We start from the raw sequence: 27,273 nt of genomic DNA on the forward strand, positions 1-27,273 counted from the left end.
ATCGGTAATTGCTGAAGAGATTAAAGCGCTTGGTGAGGTAAGGTTTATATCTGGTTGAGTGATTGTTTAGTAATGGATGAGTTATGATTTAGTTATGGCTGAGTTATTGTTTAGTAACGGCTGAGTTATGTTTTAGTAATGGCTGATTTATTTTTTAGTGTTGGCTGAGTTATTATTCACTGATGGGTCTCATATTCTATTATGTTACAGCTGCGTGTGACTAAAATGGTTATGAAGGATGATGTACGGGAGCTATTTCATATGTGGCCAGATCAAAAAGACGACGACCCAGCAGCTGATCGCCTTATCCAAGACATACATGAGGATAAGTTTGTTAAAGGTTTTTGGGATGTTGATTCTGACTCTCCTCCCGCAAAGAAGCAGAAAGTTGATTCTGACTCTCCTCCCGCAAAGAAGCAGAAAGTCAAGAAGGTGGTAGTTTCCAACAGTCAGGGTGGTGGATCTGGTGAAGGAGCTGAACAGAAGGTGGTAGTTTCCAACAGTCAGGGTGGTGGATCTGGTGAAGGAGCTGAACAGAAGGTGGTAGTTTCCAACAGTCAGGGTGGTGGACCGGTTGGAACTCTCATTGAGTTGGTGTCTAATTTAACCTCAAGGTTTGACACCTTGGAAAAAAACATTGGGGATAGAATAGAAGAGAGGATGAATGAAAGGTTTGAAACCAGGTTTCGTTCTGTTGAGAGTGATCTCAAGCAGATGAAAGAGCACGTGTTTTCCTTGGGTGTTGGGCAAACTGGCCAAAACAATGTTGAAGACCTTCGGGATGAACTGTTGTCACAAAACACTTGTAAAAATTTCAAAATAAAGAACCTTAGGGATGAACTGTTTTCACCAGAAAGTCCACCAGTACCAGTAGTTCCAGAAAAAATGCACCAAAACTACTCTGTCAACAGTCCTCCGGTAATGTCTGAATTATGTTAATGTTATGGCTGAGTTTCCAGATTGTTTAGGTTGAGTTATCATTATCTTTAATTGTCTTCGCTATGTTATACAGGTAGTTGGCCGTGGTTTGGCTGGGGTCAGTAGGAATCTGAATAAAGAGTTTGATAAAGATGAGTTTGATAAAGATGATCCTCTTAATTTCATTGAGAAGTCTCCAGCTGCTACGAAACCAATTCAACGGCCTAACACGAGGAAAAATGCCAATGATGGAAAGAAGGACGAAGAATTAAATGCAAAGAAGGCCAAAGTTGAGGCGGCCGCTGCGAAGAAGAACAAAGAATTGGCGGCAGAGAAGGCCAAAGATGAGGTGGCGGCTGCGAAGAAGGTCAAAGAGTTTGCGGAAAAGAAGGCAGAAGATGAGGCGGCGGCTGCAAAGAAGGTCAAAGAGTTGGCGGAAGAGAAGGATGGAAATAATCCGCCAAAGAAAAGAGTTAGAAAGACGACTAAGCATAATCAAATCATTCAATTGGGATCTGATTTGAATGAGGGAGTCTCCAAAGCTGGTGCAAACGCTGGTGCCGACGCTGCTGACAGCAGTATATGTGATATGACAGCCAAGATTATGGCGAAAACAATATCCTTGAACCTGAATCTGAGGATGATGAGGAGGAAAAGATTAGGCTTGATAGAATCAAACCTTTAAGGCTGGAGAATGTTAAGCTGTCCCCGGATGGAAGTTCATTGAATAAACTACAAGCTACAAAAGAGAGGACTTTTCCTTATATTGGGGACAACGGACTAACGTGCATGAGGAAGAACTGTTCACCTGGACCTGGAATATATGATCCTCTGGCACCTGTTGATCCGGTCAAGTTGCAGAAACTTTTGGAGTACCTAAAGAAAGCCGAGTATGACCCTTTAGACCCTTGTTAATCACATCTTGTTAAAATTATATTAACCTGTTCTTATTTTTTTCTTAGGGGTACACCATTAGGCAAGTCAACATCAAATATTGAATTCTATAGGACTCTCATGACCGAAAGAAATAACTGGCCGTCTGGTACATTTGGGTGGCTGTCTGATAAAGTAAGTTTAACTTGATGTCTGAGTTATTATGTTTACGGCTGAGATATTATACGTAATGGCTGAGTTATTATGTTTACGGCTGAGATATAATACATATTGACAGTAGGTGGCAGTGGTATGATTTGTTATTGCTTACGACTGACTTATATTACATTATGGCTGAGTTGTTGTTTACTAATCAGTTTTCTGTTTTACAGCACTTGGGCGCGTTTATGAGTCTCCTCAATATTAGGTACAAACGAGATCCCTTCCCATTCCACAACAAACGCATTGCGTTTATAGACCCGTGGTTCACTAGATCGATGATTGGTGATTATACGATGTTCAATATGAAACCCAAGTTTTTTAAAATGACTGGCAATAGTTATGAAGAGTTAGTTAAAGGTTTGTTACCACTAGATGAACCGACTAATTTGAAGTGGATAGAAGATGTGGATCACCTGTATATTGCTCCACAAACTGGAGGCAATCACTGGGTGGCGCTGCACGTGGATCTAAAGAGAAAGCATATTGATTGCTATGATAGCATCGTGGGACAAGTAACCAAAAAGAGTGAGCTTACAATGCTGAATGATTGTAGGGCGTTTACACGGATGATTCCAGCAATGATGAACGCGAACGTTCCTCACGAAATTTGTACACCTACTGCCAGTCAGTTCGGTTTCAGGAGGAAGAGTACCTCCAAGGTCCCTCAAAACGTACAGGTTGGTGATTGTGGCGTGTACGGTTTAAAGTTTATTGAATGTCTAGCGCTTGGTGTGTCTTTCGATGGAATCAGTGATCAAAATATCCAGGCTATACGGGTTAAAATGGCTGCAGAAATCTACGATGAGGCACCTGGTTTTTTTGATCCAGATTAAATAATGCATTATGTCCTTCCTTCGTTTCGTTTCTTTTGGAATTGTACTTGGATTTGTAAAACTTTGATTTGTCTATTTTCAAAATTATGGCTGGTTTACGGTTAAGTTACGGCTGATTTACATACTTCACACGGCTGACTTATGAAATATTTGTAAATTAAAATTATTATAACTCAAAATTAAAATATAGAATGAAAAAAGGAATATGACAATCACTATAAGCAATGAAAAGTAATAATTATAGACAAATATTGATTTTTACACATTCTGATCAAAATGTGTAAAACATTCAAAACATGACATTTAGGGGTTAGGGTTAGGGTTAGGGTTAGAGATGTATGTTTCATATTTCCAATATTATGGGTTTTAATATAATAGTTTGGTTTTGGTTATATTGTGTTTGGTTTAAGGTGGTAATTTGGATATACTAATATGATAACCATTTTTCAAATTTTTTAAAAAAATTTGAAATTACTTTTCGGTTATTTCCGGTTATGTGTTGGTTAGACGACTATATAACCATAAATAACCCAAATGTTATCCAAATTAGGTCGATTAACTTAATATAACTGATAGCAAGCCGAATATAACCGTAATTAACTGAAAATAATGGAAAAATTAGTTTCCGGTTGGGATCAGTTTGGTCGGTTATATAGTCATTCTAATTTGGGGTTGGCTGAGTTATGGTAACGTTATGGCTGAGTTATTGTTTACGGTATATTAATTTATTATATACCTTCTCGAGAAGACAAAAAGTGTTGTTGGAGAGACACAAACAATAATTATGTTTACTGTTAAGAACCACACGCGTAATAAGTAAAATTTTAGCGATTTTTTATTTAAAAAGATTTAAAATTTGAATTTGAATTAAAAAAAAAAAATTTCAATAAAAGTATTTCTCAAACATTTGACTGATACGGCTGAGTTGTCGACATAAACGGCTGACTTATGAAATATTTGTAAATTATAATTATTATAACTTAAAATTAAAATATAGAATGAAAAAAGGAATATTACAATCACTATAAGCAATGAAAAGTAATAATTATAGACAAAGATTGATTTTTACACATTCTCACCAAGGATGTGTAAAACATACAACACATGACGTTTAGGGGTTAGGGTTAGGGTTAGGGTTAGGGTTAGAGATGTATGTTTCATATTTCCAATATTATGGGTTTTAATATAACAGTTTGGTTTTGGTTATATTGTGTTTGGTTTAAGGTGGTAATTTGGATATACTAATATGATAACCATTTTTCAAATTTTTAAAAAAAATTTGAAATTACTTTTCGGTTATTTCCGGTTATGTGTCGGTTAGACGACTATATAACCATAAATAACCCAAATGTTATCCAAATTAGGTCGATTAACTTAATATAACCGATAGCAAGCCGAATATAACCGTAATTAACCGAAAATAATGGAAAAATTAGTTTCCGGTTTGGATCGGTTTGGTCGGTTATATAGTCATTCTAATTTGGGGTTGGCTGAGTTACGGTAACGTTATGGCTGAGTTATTGTTTAGGGTCTTCTCAATAATATGAAGATATGAAAACATATTCTTCTTTCTTTCTTGGGTCTTTTGTTCTGTCAGATTACTAATAAGTATTAAAACGTCTCTCGATATTACAAAAAGTGTTGTTAGGAAAGCGTGAAAAATCACTAATTCTGTGCCTGCTCAAATCCACACGCATAATAAATTCATAAAGTGAGCTTTTTATCACAAGATATTATTGCAAATAATTAAATAATTATTATTCGAATTTTGAATTTTATTTTTCTTAAAGTATTAAAACGTCTCTCGATATTATTAAAATGTTTCACGCATTTTTATTTTTTGTAAAAGTATTTGTCCGACAATTTAAATTAAAATTATTATAACTCAAATCTAAATTTAAAATAATTATTCAAAGTGTTACGGTAAAGTGATGTCTGAGTTATTCTATATTGTGGTTGACTTATTGAACTTTATGATTGAGTTATGATTCTGTGATGGCTGAGATATCGTAATAACGACTGATTCCCTTCCCTTATATTAATATGAAAGTACTAACAAAACGAAATAAAAAAAAATAAAAAAACACAAAATCATAGTTCGTAGTTCATAGTTCATTAGTTCATGTAGAAGACGACACAAAAGTACAATGACAATCACTTTTTGAAACCGACGTCATCTGGGCCAAATTCTTCAAACATATCGACCAAATCATTCCAAACTATGCTAGTCAGCATCTTGGGTTTATTGCCACGACTCGCCCATATCCTCCCGAGAGCACGTATCTGGGATCTGAATATCGTTCTAGCCACCAAATTAAACTGCGTCCAGACCGTTAAAGTATGCTTTGGATCCCACGTGTATTTACGCTACAATTAAAGGAAAGGAACGATAAGAGTAAAGAATAATATCAATATGGTTTGTTTTATTGATCTTACCGCGAGGAGGAGAAACCACCGTCTCTTAAAGTGGAAGGGAATCAAGCGGTACGTCGGCCACGCATGGTACCAGTTGTGTTGAAGTATTCCTCCAATCGCGATAGAGAGAACGTGAAGGAACTTGAACCACGTAACAGTGGTTTTGTCAACCAAGGAACCCACACCAGGGTTTAGAACCGGAATATTCTCCCGACCAGTGGCGCAGATGATCGCTTCGACATCTCTAAAAAACAGTCCATCGATGTGAGGAACAACTTCCATGTCGATAGGAAGATGCAACAGATAGACAGATCTGTGATTTAAGAGAAGATAAAGAGAAACAATAGAAACGAAGAAGAGATGAAAGAGATGAAAGAGAGTCAGACATATGAATGAGGAAAATATAAAGGAAAAACAATAGGAAAAACGAAAGGTCGCGTTTACTATTAGATTAACTTATGGTTTCCCGCCAAAATATCGCTTGACGGCTGAGTTATAATATATACGGGAAACGAAAGGACATATTATAACTGAGTTATAGAGAGTAATGGCTGGGTTATTACAAGAAAATTTTTAAAGGTAAATGAATGATATATATGATTTGACGGCTGAGTTATACTATTATTTACGGGAAAACGAAAGGTCATGTTACGACTGAGTTATAGTGAGTTATGGCTGAGTTATCGAAAGAGTAATGGCTGATATATTCACTTTACAGCTGAGTTGTAATATTTACGGGAAAACTTTCTTGTACTCTGGTCCAACCAAATAATATAATATTATTCCATCTCTGTAAATATACAAGTATTTCCGTTACTTTAGTCTATTACCTCTCAACTACAAACTAGAATAAAATTATTTTTTACAACACTGTCCGCTCGAGCACCCAAGATGCCGGATCTCCCCGACGATGTTTTCATAAAAATCGTTTCCCTTGTTGCAGAAAATGCTGCAGAATATGGTGGATGGTCCTCACTTGGTTCTATTTTAAGGGCTGGTCATAGGGGGAAAAATGCAGTATACAGTGATGAAGTTCTAAAGACAGCTGCTATATATTGGCTTTGTACTGATCCAGCAGAAATTGATACATCCAATGCCCCTGATGGTAGCCTCCAAAATGAAGGGCGGCACAGGCCTTTATTCGTCAGATGCTTTGAGGCCGGCAACCCCATTGCCATTTACTACGAAGGGCTACGGGTTGTGGCTGAGGATAGAGATATCCAGCGTGGGATTGATATTCTCAGTCGTATTGTACCGGCCGATGCTTATGCCACCTTAGCATGTGGGGTACTAAGTATTTGTCAAGGGAATGAGGATATGGTCGTCCATTACCTCCAGCTGTTTGATGCTAATCATTATCCTCTGAAGTCTTCGGATGCCATGTTAACCGGTAATTATTTTATGTTTGAGTTATCTCGTTATAAGACGGCCCGAAAAAACTCATACACAGTCTCCCTTTGCTATCCTGACAGCCCGCTACTCCCTTCACCCGCTTGTGCTGTGATGTGTTATTTACAACACTCTGTCCGCTCGAGATTTGGGGATTTTCGTTTTTAAGAAGAAGAACATCACTGGACAATTGAATATTAATATTATTAGGTTAACTTATGGTTTCCCGCCAACAACTGGATTTTAAAATTATTAGGTTAACTTATGGTTTCCCGCCAAAATATCGCTTTACGGCTGAGTTATAACCATTATTGGAAAATGAAAGGTCACGTAACGGCTGAGTTATAGTGACTTATGGCTGAGTTATCACAAGAAAAAATTTGAAAGTAAATGAATGATATATATGATTTGACGGCTGAGATATCATATTTACAGGAATTCGAAATGTCGCACCGATTCATGTTACGGCTGAGTTAGAGTGAGTATGGCTGAGTTACCTCAAGAAACTTTATGAAAATAAATGGCTGATATATATGACTTTGCGGCTGAGTTACAATATTTATGGGAAAACAAAAAGTATCAACGATTCATGTGACGGCTGGTTTATAAATCTTTAGTGGCTGATTTATCATAATACCGGCTGAGTTATATTAATATGAAACATTACAAAAAGAAATAAAAATAAAACAAGTTCAGGGTTCATAAAGAAGAAGTGACGACATTACAATGGAATTCACTTCTAAAAACCGATTAAGAGGAGGAGGAACCATGAGCTTCTAAAAACCAATCAAGAGGAGGAGGAGGAACCACACACTGGTCGGCATTGGCCTCCGCAATCTCTCTCATCTCCTCTAACTTCTTGTGCTCTGTGGCTAAGTCGACAAGTTCTCCACCCAAGATTTGATTCAGTTGGTTTAGTTGAGCGTCGATTAGATCCAGTTGATGCCCGAGGACGGTCTTCTCTTCCTTCTTCTTAATATGCTCATCCATCATACGCAGAATTTTTGTGTAGCGACGCTTTGACTCCGCCTCGACCATGGCTCTTGTCTGAGAAAAGGCTTTGGACACGGCCAATAGTGATTCCTCTTCCCACTCGTAATCTGGGACTCTTGTTGACGATAATGCTTCGTCTGCCTTGCGTTTTTGCCGTCTACTGGAACCCTCTCCGTCTATAGCTTGGCTATCAAAATAAAAACAACCGTCCCAACTGATAGGTGCAATGATCGGAAAATATGCAATAGATTGAGAGGGGATGGAGAGGAGACTTACGTATGCAATGATCGAAGGATATATTGATATTGGTTGTAGAGGAGATTTGTAGGTGCAATATATTGTGAGCGGAGAAGAAGGAAACGATACAATGAGTAAGAAACCGAAACGATACAATGAATTAAGAGAATATAAAGGAAAAACAATAGGTTAACTTATGGAAAAACGAAAGGTCACGTCGATTATTAGGTTAACTTATGGTTTCCCGCCAAAATATTGCTTTACGACTGAGTTATAGTTTTACGGATTCATGTGATGGCTGAGTTATAGTTATCAAAAGACAGGTCGCGTCTATTATTAGGTTAACTTACGGTTTCCCGCCAAAATATCGCTTAACGGCTGAGTTATAGTTTTACGGGAAAACGAAAGGTCTCGTATATTCATGTTATGGCTGAGTTATATATATATATATATATATATATATATATATATATATATAACTTGACGGCTGAGTTATCACTACGATTATTAGTCTATTACATGAATAACTTATGGTTTCCCGCCAAAATACGATACAATGAATTAAGAGAATATAAAGGAAAAACAATAGGAAAACGAAAGGTCACGTCGATTATTAGGTTAACTTCTGGTTTCCCGCTAAAATATTGGTTTACGGCTGAGTTATAGTTTTACGGATTCATGTGATGGCTGAGTTATAGATATCAAAAGAAAGGTCGCGTCTATTATTAGGTTAACTTACGGTTTCCCGCCAAAATTTTGCTTAACGGCTGAGTTATAGTTTTACGGGAAAACGAAAGGTCTCGTATATTCATGTAATGACTGAGTTATAGTAAGTGATGGCTGAAATATATATATGACTTGACGGCTGAGTTATCACTAGGATTATTAGTCTATTACATGAATAACTTATGGTTTCCCGCCAAAATATGCTTAACCCTAAAATCATTAGTCTATTTATTACCTCTCAACTACAAATAGAACCAAGTGTCTGAGTTATAATATTCCCGTTTTTAGTCTATTACCTCTCAACTACAAACTAGAATAAAATTATTTTTTTCAACACTATGTCCGCGCTAGCACCCAAGATGCTGGATCTCTCCGACGACGTTTTCATCAAAATCGTTTCCCTTGTTGCAGAAAATGCTGCAGAATATGGTGGATGGACCGCACTTGGTTCTATTTTAAGGGCTGGTCGTAGGGGGAAAAATGCAGTATACAGTGATGAAGTTCTAAAGACAGCTGCTATATATTGCCTTTGTACTGATCCATCAGAAATCAACACATCCAATGCCCCTGATGGTAGCCTCCAAAATGAAGGGCGGCACAGGCCTTTCTTCGTCAAATGCTTTGACGCCGGCAACCCCATTGCCATTTACTTCGAAGGGCTAAGGGTTGTGGCTGAGGATAGAGATATCCAGCGTGGGATTGATATTCTCAGTCGTATTGTACCGGCCGATGGTTATGCCACCTTAGCATGTGGGGTACTAAGTATTTGTCAAGGGAATTAGGATATGGCCGTCCATTACCTCCAGCTGTTTGATGCAAATCATTATCCTCTGAAGTCTTCGGATGCCATTGTAACCGGTAATTATTTTCTGGATGATTTATCTCGTTATAAGACGGCCCGGAAAAACTCATACTCAGCCTCCCATCGCTATCCTGACAGCCCGTCACTCCCTAAACCCGTTTGTGCTGTGATGTGTTGTTTGTATTATGGTTTCCATTCTCTCCGCTATGGAGACTATGAAATCATGTGCAAAAACTGTTACCTTCTGTGGTTGTCCCTCAAAGTCTCGGAGATCCTTTAGGGTTTCCAGCAGTGATTTTTAGTTTTACCTTATCAATTCGTGACTCTAATTTCTGTTTATTTTAAAATAATTGTTTTCCATTTAGTCGTATAGTTTCCCATCTTTTTCATGTATTAAACGTCCCTTTTTTTCTTCGGCTAATTCTATGTATCCACCTTTCATGCTTCCACATTTTAGTATCTACTCTTATGTATTGGCTGAGTTATAGTTTTACGGGAACACGAAAGGTCACGTCGATTCATGTGACGGCTGAGTTATAGTGAATAACGGATGAGTTATCAAAATGAACAATCTATATGGCTGAGTTATCAAAAGAAAGGTCACGTCTATTATTAGGTTAACTTGCCAAAATATTGCTTAACGGCTGAGTTATAGCTTTACGGGAAAACGAAAGATATAGTCGATTCATGTCATGGTTGAGTTATAGTGAGTTATGACTGAGTTATCGAAAAAGACAATATGAAAACAAACGACTGATCTGTATGGCTGAGTTATCAAAAGAAATGTTTTTGTAATTATTAGGTTAACTTGCCAAAATATTGCTTAACGGCTGAGTTATAGCTTTACGGGAAAACGAAAGACGCGTTTCATTAAATGTGTTGCACGGTCTTTTATAGTTATTCTCGGGACACAGCTGAATTTTCGCTGCAGTCTGATTGGTGGACTCAGCGGCGGTTACATCCCATGACTCTATATAAATAGGGATGAAGGTTGGGGGAATAAATCATTCTAACTTCCACCAGCGTAAGAAATAGAAGGATGCCAGCAAGAACTCGATCCGCATTGCTGAGACAGGCCCGGGAAAGGATAGCCGCCGCATCCGGCAATCGGGAGCCGGAAAATCCCATTCCACAGGAGGTAGGAGAGACGTCCCGATCTCGTGAGGTCGCACCGAACTCAAATAATGTCGACCCCGGTGTGTCTCCCCTTCAGCTAGAACTCCGAGAGTACCGAGCTCGGCGAAAGAGGATGGGCGCGTATATTCGGGCGCTTCGGCTGAAACTTGACCAGCTCCATCGTTTTTACCGTTTAGAGGGAACCATTCTAGTCCTGGAAGACCTTATCGTCGAAGGTTACTTCTTGGCACACTGGCGAATGGTCCGTCTACTTGATGAGCACAAGGCGTGCAAAGAACTGGTCGATCAGATGGATGTACCCGATCTCCCGAAAGGCGATCGCGAACCCCTGAGAGAAACCGCCTTCCCGTTCGTGACGGATGTCTGGGCCTATCGAGCTTGCTTAACTAGGTTAATCCGATACGTCAATTTCCTGGAGTCGTCGGGTGAAGCCTTCCGCGAGCGCCATCTTCTTGAAGGCCCATGTGCCTTTATAGAGGACATGATGTCCAGAGGCTCCGGATTGCCAATCGAAAGGCTAGAGGCCTTACAACGGGTACGAGATTTCTGTCGAATTGCGGTGAACGAACTCGCAGTGGAGGAACCATTGGAGACTGACATATCTGGCCCAGCTCCCGTTCTGCGATTGCAGGACCGTCCAGAATGCTAGAGGGTTGGTGGCGAAACTTTTTGATCGGGCTCCCCCGACCAGAGATCTCTCGTTTAGGCGTTGTTATTATATATATTTTTTGTTGTTGTTTGGATGAAGTGTAATGGAAACTAATCAAAACGATTTTAGCGAAGTTTAATGTCATGGCTGAGTTATAAAATTTACGGCTGAGTTATAGTTTTTACGGGAAAACAAAATATATAGTCGATTCATGTCATGACTGAGTTATCAAAGAAACAATATGAAAACAAACGACTGATTTATACGACTGATTATATGGCTGAGTTATAGTTTATTACGACTGAGTTATCATAATACAGGACGAAATATATCGTCGATTCATGTGATGGCTGAGTTATAGTGTGTTATGGCTGAGTTATACTACTTGACAGATGAGTAATACCACAAAATAAAGTAATAATACTTTGACAGATGAGTAATAACACAAAATAAACTATAGAGCACAAGTTTTCGCATTGTGCCCAACTTGCTTACATCGCGAACATGCGTGTTGCTTCCTAGGGCGTTTATTTTCAGTGGCAACTTCCAAAGATGATTTAATCCTACGCTTCTTTGGTCTTCCTGGCTGGTTCACAACAATCGGAGGCAAGCACTTCTGATTATCCACAACTTCAGGAGCAGGAAATGATTCATCTGGAGGCATGATTGAACCAGCCCATCCGTTAACCAAATCGACACTCCTAAATTTTGTATCGCACATGGATATACGAGACACATCCATATGCTCTGCAGCTGCTATTGCATGGATGCATGGTATTTTCTCGTGGTCGAAACGACGGCATGTGCAACTTTTTATTTCTAAATTTACAACATGCAAAGATGATCCATATTTCACTTCAACACGTACAGCATCAATCGTTTGTACCTCCATAAGTCTTGCTCCGGTGACACGGTCCTATAAGGGAGTAGACCAAAAAACAAAAACGCTTTAGGCTGAGTTATGAAAACAATTATGGCTGAGTTATTGAAACAACAATGGCTGAGTTATGGAAACTATAATGGTAATGGCTGAGATAAGGAAACAATTACGGCAGAGATATGGTAACTGTTACGGCTGAGTTATCAATATTGACGACTAACTTATGTAAAATTACCTGTAATAGTTTCTCAACACCTCGAGTGAGCGTTGTTTGCTGCGATTTCGCATCCTCTCTCCATTCAGAAAACCATCTGGTCATCATATCCCGTATCGATTCTAGAAGTTAAACTATGGGAAGACTTCTAGCATTTGACAGTGCATGGTTCATTGATTCTGCAATATTCGTTGTCATTAAATTGTACCTTTCACCCGGGAAATGAACACGCGCCCACATTCGGACACCAGCTCGTTGGAGGTATCCATGTAGTTCGGGATGACGTGCTTCAATCTCATTGAAAGCCTCATTAAAATCAGTTAGCCTAAAACATTTTGCCGCTTTTTTCACCAGAGGGAACAAATGTTTTCCTTTGAACTTCACCAAGATGTTCTTATACAAATGGTAAGTGCAAATTCCACGTGAAGCCAACGGATACACTTGACGAATCGCTTTCCCTATTGACTGATGTCTGTCGGAGATTATCGCAAGATCCTTTTCGTCTGGAATGGCAACTTTGAGTTGTGTAAAGAACCAACGCCAAGACTCATCATTTTCAGTGTCAACAACAGCGAAAGCTAATGGGAAAATTTAAAAGTTACCATCCTGAGCTAGGGCTGTTAGAAGTGTCCCTTTGTAACTACCATGGAGAAACGTTCCGTCGACAACAACAACTTTGCGCATGAAAGCAAACCCAGCAATACTCGCACCAAAAGCAATAAAAACATATTTGAATCTATCTTCATCACCTATTTGAAGACGCGTGACTGTACCCGGATTTTCCTTTTTTAACTTGAATATGTATGAAGGCAACTCGCTAAAACTTTCCTCAGGAGTTCCCTGATGGATCTGCCTTGCATTCAGCAGCGTTCGATATGCCTTCCAATAACCCATCTGTCGACACCAACAAATTAATAAATCAGCCATAATATATAAATAACTCAGCCGATACATTTGAATAAGTCAGCCTTAAATAATCAATAAATGAGCCGTAAAATGTAAATAACTCAGCCTATACATACCTATAACTCAGCCATTGTTATCAATAATTAACTCAGCCTATACATACCTATAACTCAACCATTATTATCAATAAGTCAGTCGAAACATAGTAATTACCTTTAGACTAAATTGCTTATTGAAAATGACTCTGACACTTTTTAGGTTTAACATCCGGACCAAGATCACCAAGATAGTCCCTGTAAAGACCTGCCAGTACATCAGCTGTTGATTGACGGCATCTAGTAGAACGTTCCGTCACAGAACATGTGTGTTCCGAATCGTATACACGAACATGAAAATCCGGGTCATCCCCTTGTACAGATGCACGAACTCTCCAAAGACATCCTTTAACCCAACACCTAAAAACCACTTGTCTCGGATTTGAGACTGGTACATTAAAATCAAATCCATCCCTAACCGAAATAAGTTTCACGTGATTCCTGAACTGCTTTTTGCTACTGTATCGTTGTCCTACAGCAATTTTTAGCGTTGACACCTCCAACCTAATAGCCTCCGGATTCATCTTCGATCCGGCAAAGTTATCATCTCTATGAGCTTTCTTCTGAGGAGGCGGAGTAGGTGGGTCTTCCACTGTACTCTGAGGCTCGCCCAATACAGAAAACTTCTCGTCATCAGATGACTCACCATCGGAGTCGTCGAAAACATCAAATCGGGTTGAAAATTCATCGTCTTCTTCTTCGTCAGATGCTACTTCGACAGCTTCTTCTTCATTTTCTTTGTCAACAATCTTACCATAATCAAAACAAGTGCCTTCAAATCCCCCACCGCACACTTCGTATGTAGATTCTGCTTTCGAGTCTCTGCTTCGCCGAATCATACTTCCTCTAGCTCCACTAGTTTTTGTAGACTCTTTCGCCGAAAACTCTACACAGAGACGTAGCTGATCGGTTTTCCATAGACCCAAAAAACATTGCAACTGTCGATCATTGGAGACAAAAACTGGTGGAGCATCATGCGCCATATGTTTCATTACCCTGTTCGAGAACATGTAGCTCAGCTTTAGCTCATGTCTAAACGAGTCCAATCCGTAGTCTTCAAGAACAAGCTTAACAAGCTTGTCGTATGTTGTGCCTCCATCTATCTGCACAACTATACACCCTCTCTCGTCGGAGTTAAATACATATCTCTGTGTCTTTATCCAATTACCGGACACAACTAGTACCGGCACTGGATCCATGAAATATAATGAAGAACAAGGTGGAGAAGAACAAAAGTAGAAGAACAAGGTGTGAAGAAGAAAGTGAAGAAGAAGTAGAAGAATAAGGTGAATAAGAAGGTAAATAGTTCACTTATTAACCAGTTGAAGAACCAGAGTCGAACGACGTTCCGTATTTCCGGAGAAAAAGATGATGACATGGAATGCTGACATGGATGCTGCATCCGACGTGGCAAATCAGCCATGAAACAATACCATAACTCAGCCTAACTAAAACTCAGCCACAACACGAAAAACATTACAGTAATTAAAAAGCAAAAAAAATTGCTGCCAAACTCAGCCGCTTCATGAACTGAAAATATGTAACTCAGCCGTATCGTTTGATAAGTCAGCCGTAACTGAAAAACATTCTAGTAATTAATCTTTTGCCAATAAGTCAGCCGTCAAACGGCTGACTTGTCGATAAGTCAGCCTATGACGGCTGAGTTATAGTTTTTTTACCATAACTCAGCCGTAACTACATCTCATAAGTCAGCCATTTTTCATAACTCAGCCAAACGGAAAATGGCAACTCAGCCGTGTCATTGTGATAACTCAGTCAAAATTTTGACAACTCAACCGTGTCGTAGCGATAACTCAGCCAAAATCTTGACAACTCAACCATCAGGTGAAAACTCAGCCATTACTACAGCTGAGTTATGCGCATAACTCAGCCAAATTTAATAAGTCAGCCATAACTCTTAGCTGACTTATGAGCATAACTCAGCCAGATTTTCATAAGTCAGCCGTCTGCTCTTACTCAAATGTTTTTCCGATAACTCAGCCGCAACATACCTATAACTCAGCCCCAACATACCTATAACTCAGCCGCAACATACTTTGTCTCGCGTTACGGCTGAGTTATGGTTACACGTCAGCGATTTCTGGCGTGGCGTCTGACGTGGCAATGACATTTTTGTAATAACGTTTTTTCCGGTAACATAAAACAGGGGCACGCTGAGTATTTTGAAAATATCCGAAACATTCTAGTAATAAAAAAGTTTTTTGTAGATTCTGGTAATATTACCTAAAATGAGTAACATTTGAGTAATTCACCCTTAATTTAATTTACAGATCTCAGATCTTTTAACTTAACTCAGATTTTTTTCCAAAAAAAATATGGTAGGATTTTTGAATGAACTGCATTAAAGCTGGAGACACTTTTAAGAAACCGAGAGGCAGAGGAGAGAAGCTCAAGATAATCTGCAACAACAAAGGTTTCAGGTAAAGAAACTAAAACAATGTCTAATTTTATTTCTTTGTGGATTATAAACAAAGTCTACATATAAAACGAACATAGTACGCCCTATTAATTTCTACTTTGACTTCTCCTTTCATTTTATGGTTTCGATTAACTTATTTTTAAAACATGCCACAAAATCACAACATAGATGCTCAATAAAAGATATGCAATAACAGAGAAAGAGAAATATTGAGAATGGGAGAAGAGTGCTCGCTTGAGACTTGATGAGGTGTTGTTCAGTTGAGATATCAACATTTTGTTAATTTTATTTTCTTTCACATATCAAATACACAATAAAAGATTTTCATGTGAGTTATTATTGTTTTTTTTGTTTTTTTCCTCAGATGTGATCCATTGTTGCATTTGACGAATAGAGTCGAACCAAAAAAGTTGATGACAGCATTAGAATTTACTGATTTACTTTAGAAACATTATTACTGATTCAAAAGTGAATCAATAAATCCCATTTCTGTCATCAAATTTCTGGTTCGACTCCATTCGTCAAGCACAACTGTGGGTCGCGTCTATAGAGAACAACAAATATAATAATAACACACATGAGAATCTTTTTCATGTAACTGATCTTTGAAAGAAAGATAAAAAATTTAAGCGAGCAACTCTTCTCTTCCTTTCAATGTTTCTCTTTCTTTGATCATACAGATCATGTTGAGCATCTACGTTGTGATCCTCTGGCTTGTCATGAGAATAAGTAGATTGAAACTATAAAATCAAAATGAGGAGTCACATTAGAAACTAACATAGTGTATTATATTCTATTTTCTTGTAGACTATGGTTCATCATCCGAAAAGAAATATAATTAGGTATTGTATCAGTTTCTTACTTGAAACCTCTGTTGTTTCAAATTCTCTTGAGCTTTTCTACTTTGCCTCTCGGTGTTCTCTACTCTCGGTTTCTGAAAATCTATTCAGCTGAGACGCAGTTCATTCAAAAAACCTAACAGTTGTTTTTTGAAGAAAAAAGAATGAGTTAAGTCAAAATGACTCATGATCATAAATGAAGATGAGTAACTTAAATTTTTTTTTTTTTTTTTTTTTGAGTAACTTAAATTGAGAACATCTAAGTTATGTTTTATTACTATTCTATACCATTGCATGTTTGTATAATACCAACTCCTTTTCATGGCCTCTTTGACATCTATCTTCAAATCTTTTTCTTGATTCATTCGCTCTCCAGTCCTGACTTCTAGACTAAAATGAAAATAGAAAAAAACGTTATATCAAACAAATAAATTGTCTAAGGTTTTAGTTTCCTTACCCTCTTCTGCATCTCAACATGTCCATGTCTTTGTTGCAGCTGGATCCCTTGTACGTCTGAGTCCAAAGTCTTCTTGCACCTGAGAAGTTCTTATATACTCATGTCAGAATCCATGGATCTTCTAAGGATCCATGAATACAGAACACCCCAAGGGGATAATAGAAATTTTTTATTTTGTTGAAATTTTTTTGAAACCTAATAACGTTTTCATCACCTATTTCTTTACTTTTGTTCTTGTTACGTTGTATTCTAAAGGCTAAAGCCAATATATGGCATTACTTTTTTCAAAAGTTAATACTTTAGAACACCACTTTAAATAACTAGCGACATATCATATACGCCTCAATACAATAAAAGATGAAGGTATTTCTCTCCATAGCATGACACATCAGCATTTTAGACTCTTCTCAGCTTGACACCTCAGTAAAATCTTCAACCAATGAAAACATTTCAAATAATACAATTTATCATATCTGAACCTATAATAAATCAGTTTTATTCCATGTCATTTTCATCTGAAAACATTTTCTGTATTTTTGGGCTTTGGGCTTATAATCGTCCATAGAACAATGAAAATGACGCAATAAGCTTCATATTAATTTTGTTCGATTTAAAAGTCAAACTTTATTTAGTGGACAGAGGTATTAAAAAATGTGATCAAAGATACATATGTAATAAAGGTTGGAAATTTCACTACGGCAAGTTTATATTCTTATTTCAAATATATATGCCCAAAGCACTTGTTGAATGGTTTAAATCTGTACCCGCATGTAGTTTAATTAAATAGATTCCATAAATATAAGAAATCAAGAGTTTGAATTAAAGGAAAAAATACAGTATAGGAGCAGATGTGTGCGGCGGGCTGGAAGAAGAAACAAGTCTAGGGTAGCCAATTCACACGTGTATTTTTTATTTTTTATTTATTTCTTGTTTTCAATAAGTTTTAGATCAAGTCACCAAACTATAATACGTATGAACTTGTAGAAAAAGAATAAAAAATGAGTAAAATGATTATCTATAGATCATTTGTCATTTAACGGATAAAAGACATGCCTAACAATCATGTGTCAATATGAACACTACGCTACGTTGCTACGATCAAATTATTGGAGGAAATATTGAAAATAGATAATATTGGTACTAAACTAAGTAGCTGATAAATTGCAACCAAACTTGCACAATGACAACCTGTTATTTCTCAGTTGTATTATTATCCTCCTAATTGTTTAAGTGGGTGTTTTGTTTGATGACTATGTAAACAATTTCTAATCTAATCAAAAGGATGTTAAAAATAGAAAGATAATATTGGTGAGTGGGAGAAGTTGGTTAAGTAGTGGCACCTAATAATACTTTCATCTTACCATATCTTTTTTTTTTAACTCTGGATTTATTATTATTATCCTCCTAATTGTTTAAGTGGGTGTTTTGTTTGATGACTATGTAAACAATTTCTAATCTAATCAAAAGGATGTTAAAAATAGAAAGATAATATTGGTGAGTGGGAGAAGTTGGTTAAGTAGTGGCACCTAATAATACTTTCATTTTACCATATCTTTTTTTTTTAACTCTGGATTTATTATTGATTGCAAATTAAGAGAACTATTACATATGATCTACCATGGACAATTCCTTCCAACCCTATTAGATTCACTACACAAGCTCTTGCTCTCCTGCTCTTGATGGACACCTCTTTCTCTATGTCAAATCACGGCGAACGGCGATAATTGCGCATCACTAGAAATCGTCTGTACATTTGCCTCATTTAATCTGCACAATAATAAATCGCATTATCCAGGGTTCGAACCCCAGACCTCCTGGTGTAGAAGCATTAATAAACCCTAGGCCAACCACTAGGCCAAGGGGGCTTCCACCATCTCACCATATCTAGGATAACGAAATTTTAATATACTTCAGAAGAAAAAATAAGGAAAGCATGCGATTCTTTAGGTTTACATGAGATATCTAAAACAAGAAGAAACTACATGATTACGAAAATAAATTGAGTAAGAGAGAAGTGAAGAGCGAACCTGAGGAGGATAACAACGATTCTGAGTGGGTTTATTTGAAAGTTGAGGAGGTGGAAATCAATGAAAAAGGTTGCGAGTCCATTGCATCAAGCTTCGGAGTTCAGAGCATCCATTGAACTGACTAGATTAGTCTTGTCGAAAACTAAAATTGCTCCCTACAAAAGTGTAGGTTCCATGAGCATATATGTTTACTAAGGTTTCTTTCACAATTGCTATGTTTGTTCCTATTGTAATATATTCGTGAAGCTACTTTATGACAAATATAAATAATAAAGAAAAACATATAATAATTTGCACTGAAATTTAATAATTTTGATACTTGATATCAAACAACTTATATTAAATTATGATTTTTTTTAAAAATCAAGTTATATTTTTGTATTAAATAAAAGAATTATAAAATAATCCTACGGCGTAGCGCGGGTATAAACTTAGAACAAAAATATAAAAATAATAATGGTACTCCAATGCATTGTGATACAAGAAAAAACAAACAAAATTAATTTTAGTATACAATTTCACTACAAAAAAAACAACAACAATAAATAATAACAAAAAAATTATCAATGAACATTGTCCACATCTATGTCAATAATGATTTTTTATTACAAAAATCATCCTATAAATAATGAAAATAAAAACAAAACAAAAAAATCTTGTGGCGTAGTGCGAATACTATTCTAATATAAGTAAAAGAACTTTGCTGGAACCTAAAATAGTTAATTGTTTGGTAAATAAAATTTTTGAAAAATGTTTTTTTCTTTGCAAGGTTTACATGCACTTATTGATGTTTAAAATAGTTAACTATGACGGCATTACTTAAGTATTAGTCACTAAAGAATAACCCAAATATATATTTCTTAAAATAATATATAAATAATATTTTTGTATCAGCTGGCTAAACAGAATTATTGTATATGTAAATATGTTTTTATTTAGTTTTCCTATTTCGTTAAGAAAAATGTTAATTTTTTTACACATATCAACATTTGATCGATAAACTAACACATGTCTCAATGGTTTTTGATTTTTTGCACTTTATCTTGATGGATTATAGCTAAATTTTCATCTAAAAGATAACATGTAAGTCATATCAAATCTCTATATTATCAAATCTTTTTCTGTTTTTGTTAGTTTTATTTTTTTCTTTAAGGGAAACAAAATCTAAGAAAAATGATAGTATGATACATATCTATATTAATATTTTTAAATATCTATATATATTTATCTAATTTCCTAATCTTATTAAATAAAATAAAATAAATTTTGAAACGTGTCAAAATCTAATCAATAGACATGAGTCACATGACACATGGCTAACTTTGAACCTTTTATAAATAGGTATTAATTGTGACAATACTTTTACTTCTGTCTTTCTTTTTATTTGCTGTGACTCAAAAATTGAAAATGACTGATCAGAGAGAAAAGCTTATCTTGTAAGTTCTATCTCTCAATCTCTTTCTCTCTCTCACACACACACACAATACTCTCTCGGATTGAAAATGATAATATAATATCAAAGGTTTCTCAAAGTATTTGATTAGATTATAGTCTTTGAATCTCAATATGTACATGATTTGAAGGATCTATGGGGAATCAGAAGATTTAGGGATTCTAAGACTTATCCACGATGGTTTAGGGTTTTGTTTTTTTTGTTGTTGTACTAATCGTAATCGTTTCTTTGGTTTTGTTAATCGTAATCACAAGATCTAGGGATACTAAGATTCTATATGTATCTCTACTGTTAATTTCGGTTGAATCTGAATTGGTTTTCAAAATTTAGTTTCACAATTTTTCAAAATTCAGCAAATTTAGGGGTTTTATGACGACCTGTCTACGATGTTTCAGGTTTTTTTTTTTCTTTGGGTTCTCTTTTTTTTTTTTTTTTTTTGAAACACTTTTTTTTTTTTGAAACACAAACTTTCTTTGGGTTCTCTAAAATATCATATTAAATGTAGAATCTAGCATGATTTACTGATCTGATGCCTTAAATATTAATAACTTCGACTATGAAACAATTAGGGTTTTTAAGACGTATGCATCATGTTTTATGGGCTTTCTTCAAGCATCTTGCAACGGCATAGGACTCCCAAAAATTACGAGACAATTTTTTTTTCATGGTTTTGTGGTATTTCATATCTTACGGCTCCAAAAGCAAACCCATCTATAAGTGTTCTAGGCTTTCTTGAAGCATCTTGCAATCCAAAGGCAAACCCAATTATAAGTTAACTTGTTGATCGAAATCTATATGTAGGTCAAACGAAGATGTCAGTAACAATGGGCAAGAGAAGAAGGTTTTCCCTTTTGCAGACCTTCCATCAAGCCTTTTGGAGTTAATAATGTGTTGTCTTGTCTTAAGAGATAACATTCGTGCGTCAGCTGTCTGCAAGGCATGGCGCAAAGTCGCTGAAGCTGTTCGGATTGCGGGAAAGCATCCCTGGGTTATCACCTTTCGGAAACGTGACGACTTGATTGTTCTCTATGATCCAATGGAACGAAAGAGGTACACACTTAATTTGCCCGAGTTAGCTGGAACCGATGTTTGTTACTCGAAAGACGGATGGTTGCTTATGCGCAGATCAAGTTTAGTGGACATGTTCTTCTTCAACCCTTATACTCGAGAGCTTATAGACTTGCCAAAGTGTGAGTTGTCTTTTCAGGCCATTGCTTTCTCTTCCACCCCCACATCGGGTACTTGTGTGGTAGTAGCGTTAAGACCGTTTACGAGATACAACGTTCGTATAAGCATTTGTTATCCTGGAGCAACTGAGTGGGCTAATGAAGATTTTTCTTGCTCTCTTGGATTTGACCCCTACATGCATAGCAACCTTGTCTATGCCAATGGTCACTTTTATTGCTTCAGCTCGGGAGGTGTTTTAGTTGACTTTGATCTAGCTTCCCGCACAGTGAGTCATCAAGTATGGAGTGAACATAGATCCCCTTATATTCATAGCGATGAATGGTTCAATAGGCCGAAGAGAATTTACTTGACTGAGCAGAAGGGAGAGCTCTTTCTCATGTATACATGTAGTAGGGAGAAGCCGATGGTGTATAAACTTGTCTCCTCGAATTGGGAGGAGATGGGTAGTACTACTCTTGATGGTGTGACCATCTTTGCAAGTATGTATTCTTCAGAGACGAGAGTGGATGTTCTAGGGATGAGGAACAATGTCTACTTCCCAAAGTATGGCTTAAAAAGCAAGACTTGTACATCATACTCATTCGATGAAGGCAGGTACCATAAGCAGTTCCCGAAAGTAAAATATATCTGGCAGATGCAGAAAGAACTATGCCCTCTTAGGAGCCTTTGGATAGAGCCACCGCCTAAGAACGTCTAAGATTCGATGAAATGATAAGCAAATGGATGATGTTAAAGGTAATTAAGTTGAGCTTTAAGTTTTCTTTTTCTATTTGATATATGTATCGACCATTGCATGTATGAAAACTTACATTTCAGTTTTATCTTCTAAGTTACAAATTTGTATGCGAAATTTGTACTGTAGTTTTATTTTTAAGATTCTGGACACCTTGGGATTTTTCTCATAACCCGTTTACATTCCATTGCTCTTTTTTTTACATTGTTTTTATGTTGTCATTAATTATATGACTTTAGATACCAATATTGGAGAACAACGGTTTAAGTCCCATTCCCAGTAAATCCGTTTAAAACAAATGATATGCATCTAAGTATAAGGAACGCCGCGCCAGTAACTTTTTTTTTTTTGCAAGGCTCATGCAATTATTAAAGCCTAAAATGTAAGAAAATAATTACTTTTTACTCATGTATGTGGTCTTATAGCTAGTACGTTTTTTAATTGCGTTTGCTATATATATTTTTTTAATAATTATTTGGTAATCAAAATGACAAGCGCTAAGCTATATGTCATATTCAAGTTTATAAAAAGATATAAGTGTTAAGTTGCATGTCAAGTTCAGGTTAATTGAACCAAAGTTAAGAAGCAATGCTAGACACTTGTCTTCACACTTGTCACCAATTTTTTTCATTTCTACCATGATGGATGATTGGGATTAAATTAGAAGGCAAAAATCCTTATGAGGAATGAGGTCTTCTTCTCTCCTATAAATAGATGGTTTGCTCCATCATAAATCATCATAAGAACAAAAACAAGACATAAAGAAAAGAGTTTATAGAAAATGGAAGAGAAACCTTATCTTCTACCTAAAGATCATCTAAGAGTTTCTATTCAAGTCTTCAAGCAATTAAAGAAGAAACTTTCAAAGAATCATTTAAGGAAGCATCATTTCTCCAATGAGTGGAAGTATTACTTTAACTCTCTTTATGATTCTATTATGTGATTAATATAAATGTTTAAGATCTTAATAAAGAGAAGTCTTTGCATCTACTTATAATGACGTCTTTTCTCTCTAGAGGCGACTTTGAGGGCGATCATCGGTTTTATAACCGCCGACGTCCTTCTTCATTCTTTTCACTTCTTCTGAGTGTTTTTTCGACAAAACAATACAGTTTTTTGGTAGGTTTTGGTGGTTGTTCTCTGCGACAGTTATCTGTTAGCGGTTATTTTTCCCGATTTTGTCGAGGGATAACTGTCTTCAAAAACCGCCATGGCCAATCACCTATAAATGCGACGGATTCAAAGGGATGGGGATCACAAAAACTAGGTTCAGAAACTTCTCCTCTCCAAGCAGAGGCAAAAACATTATTAGCATCAATGCAACAAGTCTAGATAAAAGGACACACTTCTATATATTTTGAAGGAGATTGCCAATTACTTACAAAAGTCCTTGATAACAAAGATCAGGATATCTCCATTGATGGTATCATCCAAGACATAACATGGTGGCGGTCACGATTCCATTTTGTACAATTTGTTTTCACTAAGCGATGTTGTAGTAATGTAGCACACCTGTTAGCAAAATTTGGATGTCTTAATTGTACTTTTTATTTTGAATGTCTTAGACCACCGGTTTGGTTAATTCAACAAATGTACGCAGACTTTATTAATTCATGTACGCAGACTTTATTAATTCATCAATATAAATCACTTTTCGACGAAAAAAAAAAAGATCTTAATAAGGTTCATGGACTTCATGTTAAAGCATGTTTAACATAAAATAGTTAACTACAAAAGACACTACTTATGAATATTAGACATCACTGTCTCCTGCCTCTAAACATTGGCGAAAATGTCCATTTGAATACAATCAAACCAATATAAGAGAAAACAAAAATTAGAGAATTGTCTTGTTTCTAGAGGTCGCGAGCGACCACAACAGAAGAAGAAAAATTGTTCTCTACTTCTTTCTCACTTTTAGTCGTAGTTTTTACTGGATATTTTAACTAAGCTTTTTCCCCATATTTTCAGTCGTAGTTGTTGCTGGATATTTTGGCGTTTGATTTAAGTGGCACGATGACGGCCAACTTTTTTTCTCCCACATGTAAGCTGTCTCTCACATGTAAATTGATTGCCAACACTAAAATTTATAAAATAAAACTTGAATATACAAATATAAAATATTCTCATGTAATAAATAAAAATTTATAAGAAGTTTTTAATGTTTTCACTTATGTATTAAAAATACTACATGTGTTAATCAGATTTATATAATAAACTATACTAATATTTTCAACCAAATAATTCACCTTTAGCAAATATCTGAAAGAATATATATCCTCATCTTCATATTCACAATGGATTCCAAGAAGATATTTGTTATTCTTTTGAATCATGGTTCTCGAAAAATGACCTCGTTATGGTTCTTTAGCTTGTTGAATTTAAAGAGCTTCTGAATATATCAAAAATATCACAATTATGGTGAACATTGAGCAGAAACAAGAATTAAGATTTATTGTGGATGAATTCATAATGACAGTTGGTTAGTGATAGCTTTTTTGTAATACGTTACTTTTTGAAAAGAGTGATATCAACATTTATAGAATATATATATATATATATATATATATATATATATATATGTTGTCGTGGAAACTCATAAATTTTGTTATTAATTAGCATTTGCTGAAATATTAACTTATGCATATGCTTACATTTTAAAGTTTACAGTCCCAACTAACCATGCCCCAAAAAGAATAATATAAAGCCTTATATGATTGGACTTCTAAAGCATATGAGCTATGTAGAAACTAGAGAAGGGTTTTGGAAAAAAGTGTTTATTATTGTGTCGTTTTGTAATCAATGATACAAGAGTTTATATAACACAAGTTCTTAGGGTTTACAACAATATTAGAGTTTATAATAACTGACATAAACAAAGCTCAACATGGATCGTCGGCCCATACACCAATACTCTTCCACAAGATAAATGTGGTATGCAAAACACAAACTTTGCAATCATAAAGCGGAACACATATGTCGTGGACACTTTTTAAGGACGGACAAATCATGTCAACAAATTCATCCGGGCATAAACTTTAATCTTAAAAATAGAGGTGGAATTTCAGCTGTCTTTGATCTTTAGTAAAATGGAATAACAACATCTCATAGGTGCAAATCCTACTACTCCATAAATAATTGTCTATATCTCGGACAGACCACAAATCGGAATAAAACAAATTAATCTAAAAACATGAGCAACTCCCCCGTAATGGTGAAACTATTATCAAATAAAAACTCAGAAAAAAAAATCATAACTCAAACCCATATAAATCATAAACCCTAGAACCATCATCATTAGTTTAAATTAAAAAAAAAAACTCCAACTAATTATTGTAAAAAAAAAAAAAAATCCAAAACCTATTCGTAAGGCACAACCTCAAAATCCAATTAATTAAACTATCGAAAAGTAAATAAATTAAGAATACTAACCAAAACCTATTAGCTCTTTCACTAAAAACCAAACGTGGACACAAATCCACACATCAGATCATCTTCATCATATCCGTCTTCACCGTCTCCCATGTCTTCTCCACCAAAGGTCACCGTCTCTATGATTTTTTTTTCTTGTTTACAAAACTTTAATGCGGAAGTGTTAATCTAGAATCGACTGCTCTGATACCATGTAAAATCTAGATAACAGTTTTGGGGAAAAATGTTTATCATTTCGTTCTCTTAATCAATGATACAAAGATTTATATAACACCAGCTCTTAGGATTTACAACAATATTATGATTTATAATAACTGACATAAACAAAGTCCAATATGAACTGTCGGTCCATATATACACCAATAAGCTACTATCTTCTAGCCTTCCTTTAAGAGAGTCAACGACATTTATTTGTCCTTGGAAACAAAGAAATAGGGATTCCATAGCATCCAGAGTTCTTTTAGCCAACAAATCTATGTTAAGTTTTCTAGAGACATAATTAATTCCAGTCTATGACTATCAGTCTCATCCCAATTTGTACATATTATACATATACTATTCAAGAGAGACCACAATTATATCATCATAACCTCTTTCACCCTTTTAGAAAAACACTTCATCCACTAAAATAACTTAAAATACTCTTCGAACAGCCTAACTAAGCAGTATAAGCTTCAAAGATGGGACTTCAACACCGAGAGAGATTATTCCAAAACATGAAATAACTAAAGACGTAGATAATATCCCAAACACAATGAGCAGATAATACACGCAAAGAACGCAAAGCAGTCAAAGTACGCCCAATGCATCTCCATCTATTCGGTTTCACCACTCTGATCTTGAGATTTATTGGATGAAATGCATGGTATGAAACAATGAAAGGGATCTGTATCTGATATCATACAAAGAACGTTGCATTTTATCAGATAACAATCTATTTGCTTGCCCAACCAACTTGAAAGCATCTTCTGCACCAGCAAACTTGTTCTTGTCCGGATGTAGAAGCAACGAATGCTTTTTATATTGCTTCTTGATCGTGTCCGCATTAGCTGATTGCTAAACCTAAAGTATATCATGCCAATTCTCCATCCCATTGATATTCTTATTTGCAAAACAATGCACTTTACATACGACTATCATCTTATAAATGTTTTCGAGGTCCGGGAAGAATTTTTTAGCTATCATAAGTAATTAATGAGCTTCAACAAAGTCACCAGCCTTCATTTTTTCTTAGCTAAGTTTTTCGCCTAGTAGCCTCATCCATTGTTTGCAATGAACCTCTTAAATCAAAATCTCCTAATCAGCTAAGTCAGGGAAACACAAAACCAACTAATAAATCATAATCTTGCTTCATACAATAAAGTAAATTGTGACTTCTACACACACACCAAGAACTTGAAGTGCACGACAGGAGT

At 36.0% G+C, this 27,273-nt stretch overlaps 2 protein-coding genes across 9 annotated transcripts; one reads left to right on the plus strand and one right to left on the minus strand.

The window, feature by feature from the left end:
* Nucleotides 1-11,436: 11,436 nt before the first annotated feature.
* Nucleotides 11,437-17,291, minus strand: LOC104720646 (uncharacterized). Of its 8 annotated transcripts, none has more exons than XR_015578101.1 (6): nucleotides 17,026-17,291; nucleotides 16,857-16,953; nucleotides 16,592-16,704; nucleotides 13,408-16,469; nucleotides 12,310-13,182; nucleotides 11,437-12,110 (listed from the first exon to the last, which is right to left on the minus strand). XR_015578101.1 is itself a non-coding variant. In XM_087481495.1 (5 exons), the coding sequence occupies exons 3-5, from the start codon at nucleotides 12,526-12,528 to the stop codon at nucleotides 11,649-11,651; spliced, it is 570 nt and encodes a 189-aa protein (XP_087337621.1). In that variant the 5' UTR covers nucleotides 12,529-13,182; nucleotides 16,857-16,958; nucleotides 17,026-17,291; the 3' UTR covers nucleotides 11,437-11,648. The 8 variants fall into 8 exon arrangements, 3 of the variants coding, with proteins under 3 accessions (XP_087337621.1, XP_087337616.1, XP_087337606.1); XR_015578096.1 differs by having other exon boundaries at nucleotides 16,857-16,958; XR_015578098.1 differs by having other exon boundaries at nucleotides 12,310-12,385; nucleotides 12,497-13,182; nucleotides 16,857-17,291.
* A 3,131-nt stretch (nucleotides 17,292-20,422) lies between these two features.
* Nucleotides 20,423-22,613, plus strand: LOC104720650 (F-box protein At4g00893-like). The gene is made up of 2 exons (XM_019234481.2): nucleotides 20,423-20,488; nucleotides 21,307-22,613. Exons 1-2 carry the CDS (start codon nucleotides 20,460-20,462, stop codon nucleotides 22,388-22,390), a joined length of 1,113 nt encoding a protein of 370 aa, XP_019090026.2. The 5' UTR covers nucleotides 20,423-20,459; the 3' UTR covers nucleotides 22,391-22,613.
* The last annotated feature ends 4,660 nt before the right edge of the window (nucleotides 22,614-27,273 follow it).

This window comes from Camelina sativa, chromosome 2, assembly GCF_030686135.1.
Source record: "Camelina sativa cultivar CO46 ecotype springtype chromosome 2, ASM3068613v1".
Classification (NCBI taxonomy): domain Eukaryota; kingdom Viridiplantae; phylum Streptophyta; class Magnoliopsida; order Brassicales; family Brassicaceae; genus Camelina; species Camelina sativa.